At 37.8% G+C, this 22702-nt stretch overlaps 1 protein-coding gene across 3 annotated transcripts in view; it reads left to right on the forward strand.

Annotated features, from left to right (window-relative positions):
* Positions 1–22702, forward strand: part of PIK3C2G (phosphatidylinositol-4-phosphate 3-kinase catalytic subunit type 2 gamma) — a 646925-nt gene that overhangs the window by 477775 nt on the left and 146448 nt on the right. For all 3 annotated transcript variants that reach the window (XM_058282853.2, XM_071210197.1, XM_071210198.1), the window contains 5 exons: positions 7655–7835; positions 11989–12096; positions 15553–15645; positions 17120–17249; positions 21170–21306. In XM_058282853.2, the coding sequence (XP_058138836.1) occupies positions 7655–7835; positions 11989–12096; positions 15553–15645; positions 17120–17249; positions 21170–21306 (649 nt within the window). The remainder of the gene's footprint in view (positions 1–7654; positions 7836–11988; positions 12097–15552; positions 15646–17119; positions 17250–21169; positions 21307–22702) is intronic.

Genomic DNA, 22702 nt, shown 5'->3' on the forward strand with positions numbered 1-22702 from the left:
ATTAGAGAATGTAGCAGAACTCCCCAGGATGGGATTTCAATATTCTTTCAGTTATTGTGTGGCTCTCCACCCACTGAGGCAATGTCCCATGAACACTTGAACATATTCAAATGCCTTAGAGGCATGCCCCAGGTGAACCCCTCTCCATGCAGCCCCCCTATCACCAACACCCCATACCTGTGATCCTCCCCCACCACTGCTATGACCCCTCTGTGGTCCAAAATCTCTCCAAAACTGGAGCCAACAAAATAACCTAATAAAATTAATAAGAAAATGATATAATAATTTAAAAATAACCAATAAAATACAAAAAAATTAAAACAATTTGAAATAATAAATTTTTTCAGACGTGTCTTCATCATTGTAAGATCTGTGTAATATTAATCTTGATTACAGTCATTTACACAAGCTGGATACTATCTAGGCTACCTCCTATTCAGGAAAATATCATTTTAGCTTATAATTAAATGTGTAATTGGCCAGATCTGCTAAATATTTTATCTAAATATAAGGATAAAATATGAATGATACTAGTAAATATATGTCCATATATCCACATATATGCTGTGTTAATCTACAGTTGAAGGAACAAGTTTACTCTTGTGAACTCAATTCTGTGCTTCACAGTGATCATCCACAAATGAAGGCAAAATGGGCACAGCTCTCTTAAGAGTGGTGGAAAAGGATAAAGAAAGGCACAGGAAAAACCCCAAAGATTCATGAACTCCCTGCAGAGTTTGGGTCAGGATCCCCCAGCCTGTATTCTGCATTTCAGGACTCTTCTCTCTTCGTTTCATGAGTGAAATCAGTGGATTTCCTGGCACTGGGTTTCTTCCTGCACTGTCCCTCTAGATTTTTTAAGTGGCTGAACATGACAGGTCTCAAATAAATGTTCTTATCATCTTTATTATTTTTAAAATACTGTCTTTGTCCTTTCATATTCCCTAAGTAAAGCCAGTGTATGTCCCATAGTTTCCTGGTCACTTTTAAATATGAGAAAACTCCCACCAGACTTGTCCAATTTAATTTAAAACTTCATTTTCATGTCCAATTTGACATATATCTCCTCCCCATTCTCCAGCATCAGCCAGGCTTTGCTGTGGGCGGCATGCAGTGTGTAGAGGATGGAGTCTGCTGTTTGCCTCCTCTTCTCCCATTCTTCTGGGTCTACCCTCTCCTGGCTTTGGGGTGGGGAGTAAAGAGAAAGAGCAAAGCGAGGCTCACACTCCCTAGGGCATACAGCAGCAAGCCTCTGTGGTCTCAACTTCTTCAGGGCCCTCTGAGGGCTCACTCCCGAGGCCAGCCACCTCCTGGTTCCCATGGGTAAGTCCTGGGCAGGTGGAGGACCCCCCAACCAGGAGATCTGGCTTAGGGGTGTATCACCTATCATTACATTACCCGCGTCTGTTTGAACCTTGGGAATCTCCCACATTCTTGCTTTGATAAATAATTGGGGCACACGGTGTAAGTTGCTCCCTTGCTACCTTTCTCTCAATCCTGCCCGTGTTGTTTTCTGCTCACATAAGGGAAAATCGACATGCCCTCTTTCAGAGCTGAAATCTAGCCTGGGAATGAGGCAACATTCTCCTATTCCCTATTCTTGCAGATACCCAAATCACTATGAATAACTCTGAGTTTCCCTCCTTACTGGGTTTTGTAGGGATAGGTGGTGTTAGCACAGTCACTTACCCCTTGCTAGGCTGAAAACAAATACTCTCAAACACCCATGTCCCTTACCCCCTCCTGCAAATATGTATTTGAACCTAATGGGAAAGATAATGCTTGGTGTACCATAGTCATTTAGGCTACCTCTTAATAAGCCTTGACTATTTGACCTCTAGTTTGTTTGTTTGGTGGGGAGGGAGATGAGGGCAGTGAGGACAGCGTATACTTTTAAAATACAGGATACCTATTATCTCTTTTCTTCAATCTTGGATCTTAGTAGCCAACTGCAGGGCAACAGGGAATTCCCACTCAACATTCTGATACAGATGCTTCCTCCAAAGCCACTGCTCCTCTATTCAAACGTTTCATTCTTCCAGCTGTTGCCATTACAGCAGAGCACTTAGCTTACCCACAGCATCTACCCTAACTGCCCATACGCTGGCCTCACCCCCAGGCCCTTTGTCTAACCCTGTATTATGTAATCTCTGGAATTCTTGCTGTTGTAGTATTGCAGTCACTAGTACAACAGTTCTACTCAGAATCTCCTATTAGAGTTTCAAACATTTGGCTGGACAAAGCAACAGATGGTTCATAGGCCTATTCATACTGTTAAATGGTTCAAAAAGTATGTTAGCAGTAATAAAGTAACAGCAAAATTTCTGAAAACGTACTAGAAGATACATGTCCAAATTAGCCTGATCAAATCATTTTTAAAATACACTTTGGAACTTTTTATGATCCATAACAGAAACACATTTTTTATTACTTTTACAGATTTTTTTTTACAAAAGTAAAATAGTGTACTCCAATTACTCAAATAGCATACTCAAATCTCAAGCCTTGTTCAGATTACTTTTATTTTCCATAATTAGGCTTACCCCAAAATATCTTCAGGGCCATTACTGAGAATGTTTTAAAAATGTGCTCCATGTTCTGAAGGCAATATAAACAAATAAATGAAAACAAAAATCAAAAGAAAGAAAAGAGAGAGAAAATATGAAATATGTTTTATTCATTAGTTTTTATCAGGGCACCAAATAACCCCAAAATTTCAATGACTTATAATAGCAACAAAGATTTATTTCTTGCTCATGTAGGCTATAGTTCTTCTTGGCTCCATTGGACTCTGCTGAGCAGTGCTCAGCTCCCATTGCAGAAAACAGAAATACAAGGGGCCACACCCAGTCATGTTAGCACATTTCAAGCTTCTGCATGGACATGTGTTGGGGACGATTGGTGAGGGCGTGCGCTGAGATCAGCGATGCCAATAGCATGGCCGCCAGAGCGGAGCCCATTTCCTGGTTCTTCTCCCTCCCTGCTCCTTTGTTCTCTGTGCCCGCCACTGCCTGGGCTAATACAGTAACACGCAGGCGCAAGGCGCGAAATTGAAGTCTGCCCTCCACCCCAGCAACGGCAACAGCCAATCCCTAAACCCTGCCACTTCCCCTAGTAACAGCAATAGCCAATCCCTAACTGCCATCCCTCCCACTACCCCTCCCCAAGAGTATAAATGCTTTGTTCTCACAATAAAACTTTGCAGCTTGATCCTCACCCTGTCTCGCTGTCATTCCTCGCGTCTTCTGTCTCACCATTCTCCTCCGCGCGACCACGAGCCCCCATTCCCTGCCCCGCTGGCCGGGGCATTCACAGACATGGGTATACATTTTATCCATTCATATCCCTTTGGTCAAATCAAGTCAAGCTAAGCTAAGCCCGGCATGGAGTGGAGAAGTATAGACTAGCTATAGGAAGACACTGGAAGACACATGGGAAATTGTGTGAATGCATAATCTTCTTCATGGGAGAAAGCATGGAATTGGAAACAAGAACACAGCCTACTACATAGTGTGGGCAAAGGAAACATCGTGAGTATTAGCATGTGACATTCCAAAAAGACTACTTTGTTGGTGGTAATCATTATTAGATAATAAATCAGGCTGGTGATAAAACCAAGTCAGCATGGGTCCTTGTGAGTTCCTCACATGTATTTAAATGTTCTAGAAATGTATATAGCCTCTGCAGTATTGACTTCATTACCTTCTGAATTTGTTAACCTTATACTCAAGAATTATTACGAAGTGGATTATTGATAAATAAATATTGCAAAAGAACTATTGATTAGAAATTCCATTTCTCCATAATTGACCAATGTAATGCTTCTCACATGCAAAACTGAACAGTAGTTTAGTGCTAATGTTTCTAAAAGAGCAAATCAATATGCTAAGAATGAACTAATAATACAAAATAGTTATCTTTGCAAGGAGAATATAATTAATACTATTTCTTTAATTTAGGGAAATAAATTCCTTAGCTACTTAGAAGTAAAATAAAGTCACAAATGCTAGAGATACCTTGTTTTTACTTCCCAATCATAACACTGAAATCTTAAAATTAATAATTCCATCATCAAGTATTGGATTTCGGCATTTATTTGCACCAGGGTTCTAAATAACCAGAAGACATCATATCCTGGACTCTAGCTGTGCTCACCAACATCTGTTCTACTGATCCACACCTCCTCCCACACAGAGCAGCAACGAACACAGGGGGAAGTGGGAAGTGGAGGTCCTGGCGTGATCTGAAATTACTCGGCTTCATTGTGCAGCTCGGTTCCTTTCTGCTCCTGGTGGTTGTTTCTCCGCTTCACGCACAGGAAATACACAAGTCGTAAAAATCTAAGACAGGCCCTACAGCGTCGCGCTGCTGAGAACGAAAATTGAGACCTGGGCTGAAGGGTTTCGAGTCCTGCGGGACACAGGGCTGGGGGTCCGCGATTCCTCGCTCTGCCCTGCTGGTAGACTGATGAAATGTGAGCTTTCTGTCCTTTTCCCATGGCGGCAGCAGGTCCTTTGCCAAGGGACCAGAAGCAGCAGTGTATTCAAAGGAATGAAGACAGGCTCTAATTTCTGAGGGAAATCTCCACTTCATGCTTGGTAGTGTTCGAGCCTGCCCGTGGTAGCGCTGGGTCCCCCACAATCCACTGGGTACAGGCTAATGCCCTCCTAGCACCCTCTGAGGAATGTCTGCCCTCACCCTTGTCAGGTTTCCCTCGTCTTCCTTTCTGCCTAGCATACTTAGCACTGTTGGATCTCCCTTTAACCAGCCACATTCTATGCATTTGCTGTTATTTAAATGTTGTCATTCCTTGCAGCTTTTAAGGCATGTGTACAAAATAATATCAAATTCAATCATACCTGGATCATGCAGACATTAAAAGAAACGGTTCTCTGACATTTTGAAACTTACCACATAGGTCGCGCGTGGTCACATTGCCTGCATTGTAAAACCTGAGTCTCTTCACAGCAGGTCTTGATCCTTCTCAGTCCGTAGGCCTTAAATTTGTCTTTAAAACATAGCATTTGGCATAAGCAGTACTGCCTCTCCCAGTTGACAACTTTTGAAAAGGGTTTCTGTGATGCTCAAGGGGCAGCAAGCAACTGTTTTCTGCAGTCTTTCAAACAGGCAGTGGGCGAAAACCACGGCATTAGAAGTTTGTCATCTCACGGGGAAGGTCATTCACACAGAACTGAGAAACCCTGTTCCCCACCCAAGACTACACAGCCCAACTTCCTCTGCAGTTATTTAAAAATTAAGGGATGTGCTAATTAGTCCTCTTGGTTAAGGCACTTGCACCTAAGGACCAGGGATAGGATAATTGACGTCACTTGGTTACCTCGATGCCTGATACTTCCAATCTGGCAATGTGTAATAACAAACTCTTACACAAGTTGAGTCAAGAGACACAGGGCTTGAACCAGGAGAATGTGTAATCTTGGCAGGGATGTAGGCTTGAATCGGGCATATGCTGTATGAAAAAAAAATCACAATGGAATACATGGGTTTTCTTAGCTGTTAATGTTTTTGGAGCTTGGTGACACAATCTCTCTGCAAGTCTCCCTGATCTATTTTATTTTGAGCAAGGATCAAACTGGTTTTTCCTCCTTGAATCAACCACCCACGAGAGAAGAAATTTCATTTCTAATAAAATAAAAATGAGTATTATGAACACAAACTATACAATTCTAACAGTACCTATGTCCCCATCTCTAAAGTATATCTTTTCTTTAGTTATTTTAATAAAAATGTGTTGACTTCAACTGCACAGAATAATGTTTCCTTTTATCATACATATAGCAGTCAGGTGGCTACATAGTTATATACTAGAATAGGGTAAAAATATTTTCAAAAATAAATAATCCAATATTCCAAGCAAATGAACATGCTGACAAGCATTGATATGGAATATAGAAATATTCTACCTATCAACTTTCAATCTCATTGAAACTAAACTGGAGACTAAACTGGTCTATTACCAAAATCCTCAGAAATACTGTGAGAATCAGAGAGGTATGCAATTATACATAAAATATCTTGAAGGTTTACATGTGCGTACATGCATTTGTAGCTCTCCGTTTCCTACCCACACAACCTGCATTTTCTTAGAGCCTCCAATAATGACTGGATTCATTTATAACATCTGACATTTCAAAATCTCACTGTAAAGTTGGATAGGAGAACTTTTCACTGTCTACTATTCCTCCTATTTTGAAACTAACTGAGATATCAGTGAATTTTGTTTTTCCATTGATACATCTTTAACCCTTGAGTTGTTGTTTTTTTATGCTTTCCACAAGCAAATAAAAACTTATTCCATGCAAATTCTTTATTTCCTGTGAGAAAGTAAAAGAGGTGCTAGAAGGTAAGCTGGCTTCATAACAATGACAAAGGAGCAAACCCTCAGCTAGAAAAAACAAAAACAAAGGAAACTCATTTAATTACATTTTTTTCTGAACTTAAATGTGTAGAAATAGAGATCATAGAAAAAATAAAAATAATGTGTTTCTTACCATCTCTGTACCGTAATACATTTTGGGCAGAGACATGGAGTTAGGAATGCAGAATGAAACTCACCTATATATTTCTTGGCTGCTATGCATTTAATCCTTTTTTATAATATTCCATTTCCATAATAATTTCCCTCTAGTTCCTTGACCACTATTAATTTTCGGAGAAGGAGATTAGAAACTAGGTAAGATTTTAAAAATCAGGGCAAGGTTACGATTCAAAGGAATTAGGCTTTTTAGTACCATTTCACTAACTTAGGGCATAATAGAAAGCAAAGTTTCAGCATGTTGGAACTGGTTTTAAGGCAATAAAAATTGTCACATGACAAAAAAGTAACCAAATATTTTTCATTGCTTCTTTATCTTGTAAAGCATTCTTGCTTCTTCATGTTCTATGCCTTCACGCTTCACGTACATGACCTAAGCAGCCTGCCAGGCAGAAACTGAAATGGAGGAATTCTTTTTTTGGGGGTACCTAGTATGTGCACAATGCTAAGCACCTTCCAATTAGCTAACACAATACAGTTGGCATTATTACACTCTCTTGCAGAGAGAAACGAAAGATCTTAGTCTAAGTTACTAAGTTATGGGCCTAAGTTACATATGAGTTGTAGGTCTGGAATTTGAATCCAGAAATACCTGAAAACAAAACCAAACCAAAAATTATGCTTTTGACTTTATAATATCTTCCTCCAGGTAAAAGCGGGGAGGTACTGAAAGAAAGAGCAATATATGGGTGTGTGACAGCATGGGGATATTATCTTTTGGAGGAAAACAGAAAAGGTGTAATCACTTCTAAATACTATTTCTTAAGTTCTTTGTCCATATTTTAATATGAACTCAAAAATGTGTTCTTGAGATAAATGTTTGTTACAGAATTAAGGAGCCTGAAAGAAGAAAAGTTCATTGTGATTTGAAATGAGAAAAGGCAGGTCTGGTATCGATCCTTCACTCTTGGAATCTCATTAGCTATCAGATGGAACTTGATGACTGCCAACAAATAAACAACATTTTCCCCCACTCTAGGCTGTTAAACTGCCCAAAGCCACCAAATACAGATTAGTCTGAGATGCATTTATTGTACCTGCTGGAGGTGGTTTAAAAATCAGCTTTAGAGACAAGAATTCCTTTTTTCTTTCCTTCAGGCTGTTAAAGGATGCACAAAATGAAGCTTATTTTAAAAGTTGGTATCAGAAGCTGTTGGCTGCTCTCCAGTTCTGCACAGGAAAAGCATTAAGTGATGAGTTTTCCAAGGAGAGGAAACTTATAAAAATTCTGGGAGATATTGGGGGAAAGGTCAAGTCTGCCAGTGACCCTGAAAGACAGGTTTGTTGAGAAATCAGTCTTCATGTGGTAATTTTTTTTTTTAATTTTTTTATTTTTTATTGACTTTGTAATAATATTACATTAAAAATATATATGTGAGGTCCCATTCAACCCCACCCCCCCACCCCCCCTCTCCCCCCCCCCAACAACACTCGTTCCCATCATCATGACACATCCATTGGATTTGGTAAGTACATCTTTGGGCACCTCTGCACCTCATATACATTGGTTCACATCATGGCCCATACTCTCCTCTATTCCATCATGTAGGCCCTGTGAGGATTTACAATGTCCGGTGATTACCTCTGAAGCACCATCCAGGGCAGCTCCATGTCCCGAAGACGCCTCCACCTCTCATCTCTTCCTGCCTTTCCCCATACCCTTTGTCCATTATGTCCACTTTTCCCAATCCAATGCCACCTCTTCTATGTGGACACTGGATTGGTTGTGTCCATTGCACCTTTATGTCAGGAGGAGGCTCAGATTCCACCTGGATGCTGGATGCAATCCTCCCATTTTCAGTTGTAATCACTCTAGGCTCCATGGTGTGGTGGTTGTCCTTCTTCACCTCCATCTTAGCTGAGTGTGGTAAGTCCAATAAATCAGATTGTAGGTGCTGGAGTCTGTTGAGGCTCAGGATCTGGCTATCACATTGTCAGTCCAGAGATTCAAATCCCCTAAATATATCTTAAACCCCAACATTAACTGCACCTCCAGCACATTAGCATGAAAGTCTTATGAAGGGAGATCCCATCTGAGTCCAGATTCATCACACATAAACACCATTTCCAAAGAGGGGCCATCTGCCCTGGTAGTTAACCCCATCGGCCATGACCATAACTCCCATGGGTCTCTTTAGCCCTCAAAGGAACCAATATCTGGGGGTTGTATCTGCTTTATCTGTCTCTCTGACTCTGCTCAGTTGTGCATGAGGGCAAACCTTCTGCCAGCCTCCAGACTCTTTTTTAGAAACTCGTAGCCATATAAACTCATTTCTCCTTTCCATTTCCCCCTTACTTTAGGTCAAACAGCATTTTAAAGTCATGGTATTTTATGTAGACATGGATATTCTGCTGATCCGCATTGAACCTTCCGTATAAGGTCATTTTCCAGTTGCATCATCAGTTGGTAGTTGATAGTGGTCCCTCGTTGCCAGGGAGGCTCATCCCCGGGTGTCATGTCCCACGCTGGGGGGAAGGCATTGCATTTACTTGCTGAGTTTGGCTTCGAGACTGGCCACATTTGAGTAACATGAAGGCTGACAGAAGGAAATTCCCAGGCACAAAGTCGCTCTAGGCCTTGTTATTATTTTGGGTTTATCAGCTCACAAGCATAGTCATTAGTATCAGGGGCTCACTGTTGAACCCTCACTCCCTCCCGGTCCCCACCACTGTACCTGGGAGACTGTCGCTGCTCCCCTAGGGACCACGACAGAGCATCATGTGGTAATTTTTTGTGTTGTTGTTTTAACTTGGGTTTAATTAAGTTTTAATTTCACAGCTTAGAAAATAAATTCCTTGACTTCACTTACTTATATGACATTTAAATCAATTGCTTTAGTCAATTATTTTTTTCATCCTAAAGTTAATGATAGTGTCTATTACCAGGACACAATTTTTTTTTTAATATAAGTAACCATGTAGCATACAGAGAGATCCTGACAAGAAGAGACAAATTTAAAGGCAGTTTGACCAAAAAAATCTAATGAAGTAATTTCCTCAAAATAGCAGAACAACAAAATTTTGTGGGAGAAGTATGCAGGAGACTTTTTAGGGTTACTTTGTCCAAGGTACAAAATCTAGGTCTAGGTATTTCTAACATTACAGTAACCAAACGAACATTTGGTAGAGATATTTTCATCAGAATCAATAAAATGAATGAAATGAAACATTCATATGGGTACGGATTGTAACACTTTTTTAAACTAAGATCCGTGAACTATATTCAAAATATTGTGTCTGTTTCACAATGATTATAATAATGGAATTGACTGTTCTTTTCCTTGATTTGATGGAAGGACATTTGCTCTTTTTAATTATGTGCATCACTAGTTCTCTTCACTGGTATAGATCCTGAGTAGATTCTTAAATTCAGCATTAGAGATAAAGAGAAATAGTGGGCATACATTCATTGTGTCAAGACAATCATTCAATAGCAATTCACTACTTACTATTTGCTAGGAGTAAAGGACAGAAAAATGACTAAAACACGAATCTGGTTCTCAAGGGAGCTCATCATTTCTCTCCATCCACCAACCAAAATCAACAGTTCTCAACAAAATGATATGAAAATGTTAATGGATGAAGAGTCCCAGAAATTTTTACCAGGCCAGAATTTTTCTTTCTGGAAGTGATTTTATTTAGTGGAAATGCCAGAAGCTAACCTATATCAACTATCTAGAATAAAATGGAAAATACAAAGCGTAAGCATGGAGTTTACTTTTAAGTGGGAGCTAAAGGATCCACAGACGAGTTTAGTGTGTATGCCATAAAGGGCAATACAAAAAGAATTCTGCGATATCCCTGTTATCACTCCAAACATGCTGTTTTCTAATGGCAGACAAGTTGATAAGTAAAATAAATTGATTTAAAATTCATAAAGGTTCATGCATCAATTTTGTCTTATCTCATATATTTAAAAATTCCACATATATTCAAGATGCATGTTACACTTAAATAAATCTGGTGACTTTTTTGATGATTTGCAGGATGTTCTAGAGTGATATTGATACTAGCCACTCAAATAGATAAATCTGTCTTATCTTCACTGGCTGCTTTTGTAATGACACCTCTTCACATGAAAATAGGAAGAGAAGAAGAAAGTGGAGGAAGAAACATTTATACTTTCTCACAATATAAGTCACTGTTCGTAATTTTTTCCTACTTGAAAAAAAAGTGCACTAATTCAGCCTAACTATGAAAAGTGGGGAGTAGATTTTGGTTAAACAAGGAGAGCAGAGATTCCCTTCCATGCTGTTCAGCAGGCAACCAGGCATAGATAAAGGAGAGACACAGAAAGAGCGCCATGGTGGAATTTTGCCTCATTCCTCCACCTTGCTCCTCGGTGGATTCTGAGAACAGTAGATTCTATTATTTGCTAATGAGCCAGGAGTCAAGGCTAAAAAACTCTGGAGTAGTAATTGAACATTATTAATCTAATAATCTCACCCTTTAGATCTGGGCTTAAGATAATTTTCAGAAGGAGCTTTTCTGTTTTGTAATGAATTGTTTTACTGTTTCCCTCCTCTATTTGTCAGAGGATGCACAATATAAAGTTGTTATTTGGTCTCTAACCTTCCATAGGAATTGAGGAGTGTGGAAATAAGTGAGTTGGGTATCAAGATATACTCATTAGCCACAAGAAAATGTTTGTTGACAGGCATTATGGTTGATGTCGACATTATGACAAATTGTCATTTTTGCCATTATTGTTCCTAATACATGTGAATGTTTTTCTTAAATATGATGCTACTATTAAGTATTTGGAGGTTAAAAAAAATTCCTGAGATTCCAGGGAATTATCAGAACTGGGACATCTTAATAATTACTTAAAACAGGAATTAGAAATTGACGAGCCATAAACCAAGTATAACCCATCATGATTTATTTTATTTTGGGGTTGATGTTGTTGTTGTTGTTGTTTATTTATTTATTTTATTAGAACAGCTATAAATTTTCAGAAAAATCACAGAAAGTACAGAGTTCCTCTATACCTCCCCCCCCCCCACACACACACACACAGCTTTCTCTATTATCTTGTATTAGTGTGGTACATTTATACAATTGAGGAATCAATAATATTATAATTATACTATTAACTACAGCCCAGGGTTTACATTAGGGGTCCTTCCCTCTTTGTGTTGTCCAGCTCTTTGACTTGTTTTGTTTTTTTGATGCTGTTTTTATTTTTCATTGGATTTCAAGGACTTCAGTGAGGGCATGCACTCTTTAGTCCTATTTCCCCCCAGCACCCCCTATAGCCTTTAGCCTCTGTCTCCTCACACATGACAACACCACCTGCCTGACCCCAAAGTCATCCACGTGTGCACCTTCTGAATTAAAGAGTTTATTTAATCAATGAAAATTATAATTTGAAGGAAAAATCAAGTTCTTTACAGTTTCTTAAATGCTTTTGTCCTAATGATTTTTAACAGGATACACTGAAGAGGGAGATTGCCAGACTTGAGGAATTCTTTCAGGATGTCAATACTTGTCATCTTCCTCTCAACCCTGCCCTGTGCGTTAAAGGGGTTGATCGAGATGTAAGTTCATTTCTTCAATAAGTAAATTGAGTGTTTTTGTTTGCATTGTTGAGTTCTCTCTATGCTTTTAAAGTGGCTAACAAAATTTATAAATTGTCATTGCAGTTATTTTAGGAAAAGATTCATTGAATCCCATCTAAATCTATGTGTTCCATTTAATGTACTCTTGACCAGTTGTGATCACATCAGTGTAACCACAGAATTTATTGGTTTAGAGACAAATTATCCATCAGTTCAGTAGGAAAAAAAAGTAAAGATACTTCTCAATGAATTGATTTCTCAACTTATTCAAAATGGTTGACTTGGCTACCCCGTGCAGGCTGGGTTTAATTTTATGCTTGTTTAGACTATGTGGATAACCATGCCTAGTACAATAATGAATCATTAGCTACAACATCTCTATTTTAATTCAATTTAAAATTCACTGGTGCCCATTTGTCAGTGTGCCACATAATATGATTTGTGATTCACACTATGAATATATTCAGAAGAACTGAAAGCAAGGCTCCAAACTGACATTTGCACATCAATGTTCATAGTGGCATTATTCACAATTGCCAAAAAATGGAAGCAACTCAAATGTCCATCAACCAATGATAAGCACAATGTGTTAAATACATATGATGGAGTACTATTAGGCAGTAAGAAGAAATGAAATTGGCATGCTTATGACAACATGCATGAACCATGAAGAACTTAGGTTGAGTAAAATAAGCCAGACACAAAAGAACAAATATCATATATTCTAACTAATATGAACTAAATACAATGGTAAACTCATGGAATTAAAATCTAGAGTATAGGTCAATGGGGATAGAATGAGGATTGAGATGGTGGGACTGATGCGTAATATATGTAGAACTTTTAATAAAGTTGATTGTATATGTTAGGATACAGCTGATGGTAACACATTATATTGAGTATAACTAACACTGCTGATTTATAAATGTGAATGCAGCTGAAAGGGGTCATCTAGGGATGTAGAAAGAAAGCTAGAGGATTAACCTTAGATTACATACATAATGAGCTCAGTGGTGGATGAAGTTTGAGGATAATAGTACAAATACAATGTTCTATGATCTAGAACAAATGTATGTCACTATTACAAGGTGTTAAATATATGGTGATACATGGGAAAATACAATTAATGTAATCTATGGACTATAATTGACAGTAATATTGTGATATTTTTGCATCAATGGCAATGGAGGTACTATATCAATGCTAAGGGTATGCCATGGGGGGGTATAATGTGGTAATGGATTTTTCTTTCTGGAGTAATGAAAACATTGTAAAATTGACTGAGGTGATGACAACACAACTCTGTGATGAAACTGAGAGCCACTGAGTGTACACTTTGAATCGATTGTGCAAGGCATGGGACTGTATAACACAGTGGACCCTGTGGTGGATGATGGATTGTAGTTAACAGGACAAATAGGAGAATAATCTTATATGAATTATAACAAAACATTTTTGTATGAATTGTAACAAATGTATAATACTAATACATGTTTTTAATAATAGGGTGGTTTATGGGAAAATATACCTAATGTAAGCTATAGACTATATTTAGTAGGAATATTTGTATATTCTTTTATTAATTGTAACAAATGTTCCACAACAATGCAAGGTGTTGGTGGTAGGGTGGTATATAGGAATCCTGTGTGCTATACATGATTGTTTTGTAAATTCACTTCTTTAGTAAAAAAAATCCAATCAATGCTCATTTTACTTATTATTAGCAGTAGTCACTGATTAATTCTAAAGATATATGGAAACAGCATTTCAAAGACTACCTTAAGATAGAAAGTGCAATAGAGTCCACTGAGGCATTTGGGAGGTGTTTTGTTTTAGGGGTAGAGCAATTTTGGCTTGTGTGGGCTGCAGCTACCATAGGGTGTCAGTGCTAAGGGGTGGTTGCCATGGGTGCTGGGGTGAGCTGGCCAGCTGGGGATTGCCCTGTAAATTATTCTCAACCTAATGCATATGTATATGCTTTTACTTGAACTTTCTGCAGCCTTTTTGAGGACAGGTAGAGTGTCTACCTCTGTTAGTATATAGATAATGGTTTGCACATACTAGTTGTTGAACTTTTTTTTTTCTAGTTGATTCTTAGAAATATATTGCATGTGCAAACCAAAATATGAAACAATGAAAGCAGAGCAGATCTGGGAGATGTGATTCCTAAAGGAGCCTAAATCTTGCTTTGACCTCCATTATCCCTTTGTCTTTGCCCTGAGATTGGGGTGCCTCAAAGAGACCTCCAGAAATTGGATGAGCAGAATTTGAAAATCACTGCTCTAGATTCATTTCTTGCCCAGTACAGAATTCCTAATTTAATGTTCATGACGGAAGGTCAGATGGTCCCTGATTGGTTCTTGTAGCAGCCACATCCATTTACTACAAAACTCAAATTGATTAGGGTAGACTTTGTTTGCTTAGGGATTAGGTTAGATTTATGTTGATAGGTAAGTTAAAAAAATATATCCTTTCCTCTCAGCTTCTACCTATTTCAGACTTCTCAGAAAAAAATGGCATTCACACTGACCCTTCAACATGTATTGATGTCATATTTTACTAAGTTGATCAATTGAATATCAAGTCCTTTTCCTTTCTTTAGCATTGATTTAACTCTTCACTTTCAACTGAACTCTCTAGTAGTTTGAAGAGAGATAGCCTCTTAACACTCAAATAATCATAAAATAAAAGGAAAATATAATGTAAAGTAGGCAGTATCATAAAGCTGAAAATGGAAACTCAAAATGTAACTGAAAGAAATAAGAAGAGGAATTATGCACCATACTGTTATTCCTAAAGATGAAAGAATTGTTGATTAACAAGAAGGGAAAAGAAATGTATTAATTTTTTAAGTAGCTTATTGGGAACAGGCCCTGCAAAAGGCATTTATTATGTATTAGCACATGTATCTATTGTGAAATGTGTGAGGTAGGGGTTATTATTCCTACTTAGAGTGGGATCAAACAGAACAAGGAACCTGCCCAAGGTCTCACAGTTAATAAGGTACAGAGCTCAAATCTGAACCCAAGGCATCTCAATTCTATATCCATTTCTTTAAGATATGCTGCAGGGCAGAAATAATTGAAAGGAAATACATTTTTTAAAATAGCAATTTTAACTCTACTATCATTCTACTAGCATAAGCGCAATACCATACATATTGCTTAGTTTATTTACACTTCAAGCATATCACCACTGTTCAGTAAGGAAAAATGTAGTTGAAGATTTATAACCTGCTGAAGAGCTGGCTTTTCCATTTCAAAGTGCAAGCTTTGGTTGGTAGACTAACGATTTTTAATAAATATGTTTCTTTTTTCCAGAGTATAAAAATTCTTCGTGTGTTATATTTGCTCATATAGCAAATTCTGCCAGGATCCAGACAAGTGTTCTTTTTGCTTTCTGTTCATCATTTTTTCTCTTCTTCTCTTCCTATAGGCATGTTCATATTTCACATCTAATGCTTTGCCATTGAAGATTACTTTCATCAATGCTAATCCAGTAGGCCAAAAAATCAGCATTATTTTTAAGGTATGGTAAGCCCTACTAGAACATCACATTGATTCCATAGGCAGACCTATTGATTTCTTACTAATGAAAAGAAATTATTTTAGCTATTTTGCTCTGGCAGCAACACAAATTCTCCCAATTATTTAGGATTCTGTATTTTTACAAAATTATGGTACATGCCAAACTATGACTGGCAGTAAACCAAACATTACCGGCTCAAAGCCAGTGAACCCTGAGTACAAAACTTAAGAGGATATGTTTCAATAAATGAAATTAAGTGATCACCCTTCAGTGGCATTAAAAGCTGAATGAATGGAACTCTCTGGGGAGGAGAGTTTTCTTTTAGCCTAGATACTGAATTAGACTCCAGATTACTGGGCACGCAATATCACGTGTTAATTCAACATAAAATTCTTGTCTACAAGCAACTGCTTATTTTAGTAATTTAGACAGTTTGTTTCTTTTTAAATAAAAAGTAAATATGGGTCATTTCAGTCTTTATCATAAATCCCGTGGGAAAAGTAGGGTAGTTAGGAACAGGGTCGTAAGAAAAGTAGGAAAAAAAGGACTTAAAGATGGAGCTGTCAGTGAAAAGTCAGGATTTGCCAGTCGTTCCATTTATCAGTTGTTCAGCTAAACCATGCAGTAAGGAATCAGGGTGGGTTTTTTTGGTGTGTTACAATTTTCAGTGTTGGAGGATAATGATTATTACCCTTCTATGTTTGCTTTGCCCTATGTTATCTCCAGCATAACTGGTCTTGCGATACTGCATTTTGGTGGAGGGAGAACCCAAAATCTCATGCTTAGCAGAATTTTTTCCATGTAATCTGGAAAACATTTGAAAATCCAAACAATTTATTAGTTTAATGCATAAAACTATCCTTCTCCTTTGGACATGCTCTGTTTCCCAGACCTGTGCTAGAAAACCAGCCCATTATCATTTCTTATTATTATCAAAGGTTGTTTTCTCTGAAAACTTTTAACTGCCTTCATAGTAAGAGAAGTCACTGATTCAAAGTCTGATGAATCATATATATGCTATTTAGACTCCTAGTTGAGAAGCATTTGGTATTCTAACTGCCTATCAGTGCTTAAGCTTATGGCATGCTAAGTAATGTTTTCCTTGGAAAGAGACCTCTCTTGGCTGAATTTGAAATCTGGGTAAACATTCATTCAACCTCTCCACTAAACTCTGAATTTAAGAAATTGCACATGGGTAATAAATTGGAAGATTATTATCAGATAAAAACATTCCAAGCAGCACTTTTAATTTAATGGCTGAAGTTTCTGTAATCATTGAAAGGAAAGCTCTCATTTTCTTTTATCTTCTTTGAGAAACACAATGTACCCTTAGTGGTAATAAAACAATTGGTAACACCTTAAGTCAGGGTGAAAAGGACTTCTCATCCTATGAAGGAAATGGCTGATACCATATTTGAATGTTTTTAATGGTATTCAAGGAGAAACTTGGAGACTATAATTTTATCTTTAACAGACAGGAGATGATCTTCGCCAGGATATGCTTGTTCTGCAGATTATTCAAGTGATGGACAACATTTGGCTGCAGGAGGGACTGGATATGCAGATGATCATTTATAGATGTCTCTCTACAGGAAAAGGCCAAGGTCAGTATAGATTAGTAAGCAGGACTGACTTATATTACTTATTTCATGCATTCATGGGTAATCCGCGGCCAAATTTTCCACAGCTTTCATTTCAGCTGCAAATTCAAAAACTCAAAGAACTATACAAAGTCATTCTTTGTATAGTCATTCTTCTTTGTAATAAAACTTCTTTTCAAAAACTATAAGTCAAAATAATTTATGTAAAGCATAATGTGCTTTTAGATATTAAATAGTATCTTGACAATCCAAATATTAATTGTGACATTCTTTTCTGTGCCTTTAAGAATTAGTTACATTAATAGCTGCCAAATTTGTAAAATTGCAGATCTTAAAGGGGTTCTAAAAATTCTAAATACATCATAAACCTGTGTTTAATTTCAAAAAGACTTTTGAGTAAAGTATAATAGGAATAGTCAAAGGTGAATACATATGTAAACTTTTGAACACAGTTCAGCATTTCTTTTCCTTTAAAAATCCAAGGAATTAATATGGAGATATAACACATTTATACACATTTCCAATGAAAATAATGCCGATGATCTGCCCAAATCATTTCTGAAACTTCAGAGATAAAAGTTGTACCTAATTACAGTTGTGCTAAATTGAAGAAAAAAAATTCCTAAGATAACTTATCTTTTTATATATGGGATCATTGCCACTTAGAATTTAATTAAATTAATTGGTTTGAACATAGCAAATACATGTGCATAAACAAATAGATGAAATCATAGATGTGGAAAAGGAACCTAGATAGTATAGTGATTTTTTTTTTCATATTTGGGCAGATCTTCAATCTAAACAGATCACCACAAAACAGCTGTCACTGCCAGGCTCCCAGTCCTTGCAGTCTCACCAACACTTAGTTCCCACCAGTTCTGAGCTGAGATTTTAGGTGCTAAGTGTGGAAGTTAGCTTAACCTTCAACTTGATACCTCAAAATCACTCCATTACAAGTCAGACCTCCCAATTATTTTGATTCTGATAATAGGGCTCTTGCTTCAATTCCAAGTGTCCCATACGGAAGCCTTTTAAAATCTCTAGCTCCTGAAATTCTTTTATCATTGCTGCCATGAGGATTGTTATTCCTTAAGTTTTACCCTCTCTTTTCTCACATAACTGACCTCGATCATCCATTTCCCAATACACTGAAAGAGTAAGAATAAACCTGATGAGCCAAGTGAACTTCTTGAGACCACATGGATCACCTTTTCTTCAGAAATTGAATAAACAACTGACCCCAATGGAATTCTTCAATATCCGTCTACTTGTTCCTCAGTTCACAATCATAAAATGAAACTGGGGCAGAATCTTTTTTAAAGTTAATAAAATTATCCAGAAAACTTGGCTGTAGACTTGCCCAAAAATTGCAGATGTCATGAGACAAAGAATTTATTTTCCCCTACTGTCCACCAACAGCCTTCTTTAGTTTTAAGACATCAAAAGGCATTATACTGACAAACGTTTCTTCAAGAAAAAAAAAAAGATCATTAAATCAAATGTCATTTGTAGATCAGGCTCCATTTTAAATCAGGTTTCAAGTCTTATTGAACTTCTATTTTTCTTAATAAATGTCACAAAATATGGTGAGAAATACTAAAATGAGCTAAAGAGTCACTGCCCTTATGGAGTGTGTACTCCGGCAAGATGCTTATATTTCATCGTCACCGCGATGAGTGATCATCATTCTCCTGAACTTGGTATGTGATGTTCTAGGAGCTCTAGAAAAGACAATCAGGGCAAATAAAAATTCTTAAGAAGTTTATTTTATCACTTCTCAACTCCGATGGGCATAAAACTTACTTGGGGGAATTGGAGGAGTATATATAACTAAACCCATCCCAGGCAGTAAATCAGACTGTCCACTAAATTGGACAGTCCACTTTAAAAAGCTGCTCAGGTGTTTCTTATGCACCCCTAAGCTTGAAAACCCCTGCCTTACGTGATACCACCTTGACAACTTTTGTCCCCAAGAGTCTTGCTACTTAAACCAGGAGCCATGGACTAACGGCATTGGCATTGCCTGGTTGCTTGCTAAAAATGCAGATTCTCTGGCCTACCCCAGTCCTACTGAGTTAGAACGTACATTTTAAAAAGATCCCCAAGTAATTGTGCTCATTAAAATTTGATTAATGCTGCATTCAAGGACCATAATAATGGACCCACACGTATTACCTGATGCACACAGAATCATGTTAGAAGGATTTAAAATGTGTATGATACAAAGTAGCTTAGAGTATATAAAATATAATATCTGGTTTTAATTAGTAGGCAGGGTTTAACAACCCTTATCCTGTAAATTAGATGCAAGGTTTTCTGGGTACTTGTCAATGTGAAGCTTGTGATAAATGATTTGGAATTTAGCAGAGATGAATTCCCTGAAGACGAACGTGGTCTGAAAAGTAACAGGCACTGCTACAGCACACTATATAAAGGGCACAGTAATCTAAGTCCTAATTTTGGATGTGGTCAGATGTGAGGTGAAACACTCAAGAACCAAGTGGGAGGTGATGTTCCTTTAGAAGTATTAAATAGAAGGACTGAGAAAGTGGAGGTGGAAATTTTCAGGGTTAAAAAGAGGAAAAGGGAAGTAACATTTATCAATCCTGACACAAAATATAATGCTTTGCATCCTCTACCTCACCTGGTATACATGAGGAAACCTAGGAAGAAACAAATAATTGGTGAAGGAGGAGGGAGAAGAGGTATGATACTGAGAATAAGCCCAGGACTCTTCTCTGGGACATTGAGTTTGTTTCTGATCCAGGAATATCAGTGGTTGATAGTCACGCCTGGACTATGCATGTTAATAAGAGTTAAGACTCGAAATCAGTTGACACTGGCCAAGATCAGCAAAGAGATTAGTGCCATCTTCATGATCTGTTTTTCTGTTGGTTTGTTTCATTTGTATGCTATTAGGTAACCCATGAAATATCCAATTTCAACAACTCAACCATTTCTCTATTTCTCTCTAAGTATTTATATTTATGTTTAGTCCCTGGTAACTATATGCATTACAGTTGCATCCCTTGCAATTGTCAAGATTATGGAAATCACCACATCTAGACTATAATTTCTTTTAGTGACAAAATTTATAGAATTACACATTACAGGTTGTTTTGTGGGCACTAATCCTGGGATAAATTTAAATACTGTGCTGAACTTGCTCTTCTCTACAAAATAAAAATCAGAAAGCCTGAAAATATTTATATTCCAGTAACCTGAGGAACACAGTGAAAAAAAGGCCTTTTTGGATACAAGCCAGTTGGAGCAAAGGTCCTGTTCAAGTTCAATCAGTATATGCTCCCTTTTAAAAAACGTATTGTTATAGTTTCTCTTTAATGTTGGCCAAGAGGAAGCGCGTGACTCACTGGATATTTACTGCAAAGTTATTCTGTTCACTCCCAGAAATGTAATAGTTAACAAAAAGGCTTTGGTTAATCAGAAATTGATTTTTGTATTATATTTGAAATATTTGCTTTGGAGATTGTATTTGGTAATCTTTGATCATAAATATTTTGTTATTGGAGCTTGAATTTTTTTCTCTTAAACTGTAAATGAATTCACCAGCCATATGCTAATTAACCCACTACTCGGTTGTCTCTGCAGGGTTTCTTGTAAAAGGGAGACTATCTAAATTGGCTGTCTACCATAGTTCTAGAAAATAAATTAAAGCTGCTTCTGACAGATCAGATCCAAACACAATAAGTAGCCTCACTGTTCCCCAGGATTTAGAAGAATTAACAGGAAGGCCATCTAGATAGGGCTCCCACAGAAAAGAGGGGTTGAGAAGGAAAAGGGTAATCCAAGCAATGCTGACAACTGTTGCTGTTATACAGATCAAGATGCTGTAACTTATTTCCTAAGTATACCTCATCCTGTAAAGAAAGAATTGTTTCCATAATCTCTTTTTTGTCAACCAGGATTGGTGCAGATCGTGCCTGAGGCTGTAACCCTAGCAAAGATCCATCGCCATTCTGGACTGATAGGACCGCTGAAAGAAAATACAATTAAAAAATGGTTCAGCCAGCACAACCCTTTAAAGGCGGATTATGAAAAGGTTTGTCCTGCTGGAGCTAATTTTTTTAAATTATTGTTACAGAAGTTGAGGCTTCACAAAACAGTCTATTACTAACCCTGGAGCTCATTTAAATAGTGTGCTGAAATAAGAATGTGGTCTTGGTCATTAGTTATTCTGACTTTTCTTTGAGAAGTGGATTAAGAGTACCTTGAGTTCTGATGCACTCATTTCCCAGCCTGGTAGCAAGGCCCCAGTTTCAATAGTGAACCATCTAGGGGAGAGTTTCAGTGTTTGCCTCTCTTCTGAGTGCAGGACCTCATTTGTCATCAGTCTCTGCCACCTGCCTCCCTTACAGCGGTCTCACCCAGAGGTGACACCCTGGAAACTGCCTCCACCTACTGGAACACACACTCGATTTCTAGAAATCTTCCTCCTTCCTTTGCAATACATTTCTTCTCCCCTTCTCTACTTTGTCCTGCAGGACTTTCATTTGTTCACAAGAATTATGTATGTGTGTGTGTGTGTCTGAATTTTACAAAACGTACTCTTGTTTGACAGCAAATGTTTTTCACCCACTTTACTTCATCTTGAAAACTGGCCTGCACTTTACAGTTTTGCAGCCGGATCTTTTCCACTTGATAAACCATGAACTGTTCCAGCTGGGTCCACCCAGGAGCAGGCACGCACACGCAAGTTCCATATGGACTGGCATTAGGTTTGTTCAGTACCGTCCAGTTTGAGCCCTGAAATTCCCTCATTCCAGAACACCCTTCTGTCCCAGGCAAGCTGGGACAATCCATCACCTGCCCTAGTTACTGTTGGCCTGAGAAAAAGATCTGAGAGTTTATTCCATATTTGTGTGAGATTGGAGTGGAGAAAAATGAGGCTTTTGGAGGCCAAATAGCATAGAATTAGAAAAGATTATGTTGAAATCTGCTTTTCAGCCATTCCCAAAATTATTATTTGAGATTTGAACAAAACTCCCTGGGCTTAGAGCTGCATTATTTAGCTCTGTATATGTTGTTTTCTTTTGAGGTATCTTCACATACAGTTGCTCTTAAAAACCACCAGATGAAGTAACCAGGATGTATTTTACTATCATCACTTTGTAAGGGAAGAAATTTGAGATAGAAAAACGTAATGGTGCATCCTGGCACATGAGAGATGTGGACCCAAAGTGTCGTGGCACGGAGCCAGCAGTATGTCCTACTCCAGCAAGTCAACCATACATTCCAGGAAAACCATGACCTTCAGCTAACCCATCACTCAGGGTCACACCATCAAGTTGAATGAAAATGATATATACATAGGAAAACTTTTATTTTTTTTAGGATGTACTAGGGATTGAACCCAGGAACTCATATATGGGAAGCAGGTGCTCAACCACTGAGCTGCAGCCGCCTACCAGGAAAGCATCTTAAAGACAAAGAATATC

The sequence above is a fragment of the Dasypus novemcinctus genome, chromosome 20 (assembly GCF_030445035.2).
Source record: "Dasypus novemcinctus isolate mDasNov1 chromosome 20, mDasNov1.1.hap2, whole genome shotgun sequence".
In the NCBI taxonomy this organism is placed as follows: Eukaryota; Metazoa; Chordata; class Mammalia; order Cingulata; family Dasypodidae; genus Dasypus; species Dasypus novemcinctus.